This window comes from Cebus imitator, unplaced genomic scaffold, assembly GCF_001604975.1.
Source record: "Cebus imitator isolate Cc_AM_T3 unplaced genomic scaffold, Cebus_imitator-1.0 Scaffold98, whole genome shotgun sequence".
In the NCBI taxonomy this organism is placed as follows: Eukaryota; Metazoa; Chordata; class Mammalia; order Primates; family Cebidae; genus Cebus; species Cebus imitator.
This window is the reverse complement of record NW_016107413.1, coordinates 3,411,257-3,414,564: the sequence shown is the minus strand read 5'-3', so window position 1 is coordinate 3,414,564 and position 3,308 is coordinate 3,411,257. Positions and strand designations below refer to the sequence as shown.

The window sequence follows — 3,308 nt, the reverse complement described above, 5'->3', positions numbered from 1 at the left end:
GTGAGCCGAGATCGCGCAATTGCACTCCAGCCTGGGTAACAAGGGTGAAACTCCGTCTCAAAAAAAAAAAAAAAATATTGCGTGCTCCAAAAAACTTGTAATAAATTTTTACTTTTTGGTCATGTCTGGAGGACCCTGCCTTGAGTCTTTTAAAATCATCTTCACCTGTTTTCTCACATGCTAAAAAGTGTGACAATATTCTTCTCATTTGACTTAGTTAGAATTCAGCCTGTGCTTAGTAGTTGAGACATACTCTTAGGACCGGGTTGATGTTTAACAATTAAAAACTTTTTATTTAAAAAACTTGAAATGGTTTATTTTAATTATACATACTTTTCTACTTTAGTGGATTTACAAACATTGCATAAATTGGCATATTTATTATAAAATTCATACAACATAAGAGTGTACAAAAAATTGCTAATCTTACCCATTACCCATTCAATTCTACATGTCTGGAGATATCTGATGTTAATAGTTTGGTGTGTTTTCCTGTATACTTTTCACCATGTTCATGCACTCACAAATATCTGTAACTATGTATCTGAGTCTGATTTATATCTGTATCTGTCTATATCCATATACATAGCTCCATTTATCCTCTACATGGAATCATTCTGTACATATTAACTCTGTGTATCTCTGTGGGTTCTGTATTCACATACTCAACTCACCATGGATCCAAAGTATTATTCAAAAACTTGATATTTTTACTTTAACAATGTGGGCTTTTCATAAATATCTTCTGTTTTTCTGCTTTTGATAGCATATAGGGATGTGGGAACTTTTTACAAGAAGAAAGTTCTAAAAACAATTTTATTTAGAGTTATATTTTCTTTAGAGAAAATTAAATTAGCTAGTTTTACAGACAAGCTAGAGGCTGCCAAATTATTTAATAAGGACAACAAAGTCTCCAGAGTATAGAGAGAATGACAGGCTTAGAACATAGAGTGAAAAGCAAGGAACAAAAATCACAGAGACTAAAATAAAATGAGAGAGTAGGGCAGGCTGGACAGGAAAAGAATGGGTGAAGGAGAAGGGAGAAGGGAAGGAAGTGGAGGTCTAGTGGAGTAACGTAAACAAAATTTTGAAATGAATGCTCTTTGCTGTTTTTCTTTTACAATGTTATTTATTTTTTATCCATTAGCTTTGAAATAAAGAAAACCCCCACCATTGTCCTCAGTTCTTTAACATCTCTAAACGTTAGCTCCATTCATTCCAATTCGGAGATGAAATCAAGATGGGGACAGATTTTAAGCATACATATTCATACATACAACTTTTAAACAACATAATGCCTTTTCTTTATCTAGCCTAGGTTAGTGGCTTACATGATGACCCATCGTTAAAGTGCACATCTGATTCACCCAACTATTTTTTGTTTTTTAAATTAAGGCCAGTTATCCAACCTCTTAATGATTCAGAAATAAACCACTTAACAGTCATGTGGTAAAACATGTGACGGGGTTCAAGAATCATCTTAGGGTACTACTAGAAGCCTAGGACTTAAGTTTCCCTTTTTAGAGGTAGTTTTTTTAAGTGTAAGCCTTAAGTGAGTATAAGCAGAATGATTGTGAGGAATTTTTTGTACTGTACTGTAATGTATGTTGATGCAGCTTTTAGAATGTGGGCTTTTTGGGTATTTCCTGAAACTGAAATTGGCATGCTTTCTAGAGTAATATATTGGCATGTTTAGTGATATTAAAGTTGCAGTGAAGAGTTCTGAATTTAATTTCTTCTTTTCTCAGATATGTGTCACAAAGATGTCTACACGGAATTGCCAGGGAATGGACTCAGTGATCAAACCCCTGGACACAATTCCTGAGGATAAAAAAGTCAGAGTTCAGAGGACACAGAGCACTTTTGACCCATTTGAGAAACCAACTAATCAAGTAAAGAGGGTGCATTCTGAGAACAATGCTTGCATTAACTTTAAGACCTCCTCCACTGGCAAAGAGTCACCTAAAGTTAGGCGGCACTCCAGCCCCAGCTCGGTAAGTGTTCTTCTTGTTTATCACTGTGTAAACAGAAGGAATAGCCCTCTTATAATAGTAGCATGCTGTGCTGGAAGACAGCACAGGGCTTTATCAGTGCCTTATTATGCATTCTCTCCCAGGGTGGTTGAATGTTTTGGAAGAGAGAGAGCAAACTATATAACGACTCCTTATTTATAAGCACTAAGCAAGCAAATGAATGAAATGATTCAACTTATTTTTGGAAAAATCATTCCTCTCACCATTGTTTCTAGTTAGAGGAATTTATAGTTAAAAGTCTTTTGTGTTTTAAACTCTTGGAGAAGTTATTGAACTTTACTGTTTAGGCAGTAAGGGTAGTTTTGAAATTAGCAAATTCACAAAGAATTTCATTGCAGAATACATGTCAAAATTTGTTCACTAGTGTTAATCCATTTTTTTTGTGGGGCGGGGGGAGTAGTCTGCCAGTCTTTGTCATGTGACTTCTCTAAAATGACACATTGAAGTTCTTTTCCAGGACAGACCCCTGTACTGAATGGAAAATGCTGGAGTAGAATTCTGTGTAGGGCAGATCCAATAGGACCAAAGGAAAGAGAATGTCCAGAAAGAAGTGTTGGAGGGAAACAGACTTTAGACATAACTAGTGATTTATAAGTTAGAAAGGAATACATCAAGAGAGAATGTTCTCTGTTCTATTTCTATTCCCCAATACATTTCTGTCCTATTTTTGGCTTAAATTAATATACATTATTTACAGTCATATGATAATGTAAATTTTGGTCATAGTGAAGCTACAAGTTTGCTATATTCACACTAAATTTCCTTTGTTGCACAACTTTTTGATTTTCTTAGTTGTCATGGTCTAGTTTTCCTTTGTTCAAATTAATATAATTTTAAACACAATTTGAGGCCTGAAACTATTTGACAAAACTGTAAAATGCCTCCGAGAAATCAGATAATCTATCAGTTTTTCTCCCCTACATAGTCCTAATTTAATATAGGTTGTTAATCTCTAATCCTATAGTCCTAAGACTTCCTTTTCTGAGAATTTTTTCCTCCTTTTCTAAATGTTAAATACCCATTATCTGGCTTACCTGCCTTGGTCTTGGTTTATTTCATTATTTTAAAGTATATCCTCCAATAGCTTCTTGAGAAAGGGTGATGGCGGATTTGCCCATATGACTATGTTTTATCCATCGTTTATTATTTGATTAATAATCTGGCTGATTATATGATTCTAGTTTAGAAAATAATTTTTTCTTAGAGTTTTGAAATCTTGTTTTATTTTTTTCTAAGTGCCTAGATTGTATTGAAATCCCTAGACTATTCTGATTT

At 34.2% G+C, this 3,308-nt stretch overlaps 1 protein-coding gene across 8 annotated transcripts in view; it reads left to right on the top strand.

Moving 5' to 3' along the window:
• The window catches only part of CDK14 (cyclin dependent kinase 14), a 613,351-nt gene that overhangs the window by 172,487 nt on the left and 437,556 nt on the right, over window positions 1-3,308 (top strand). For all 8 annotated transcript variants that reach the window (XM_017536523.2, XM_037741317.1, XM_017536528.2 and 5 more), the window contains one exon: window positions 1,749-1,994. In XM_017536523.2, coding sequence (XP_017392012.1) covers window positions 1,749-1,994 — 246 coding nt within the window. The remainder of the gene's footprint in view (window positions 1-1,748; window positions 1,995-3,308) is intronic.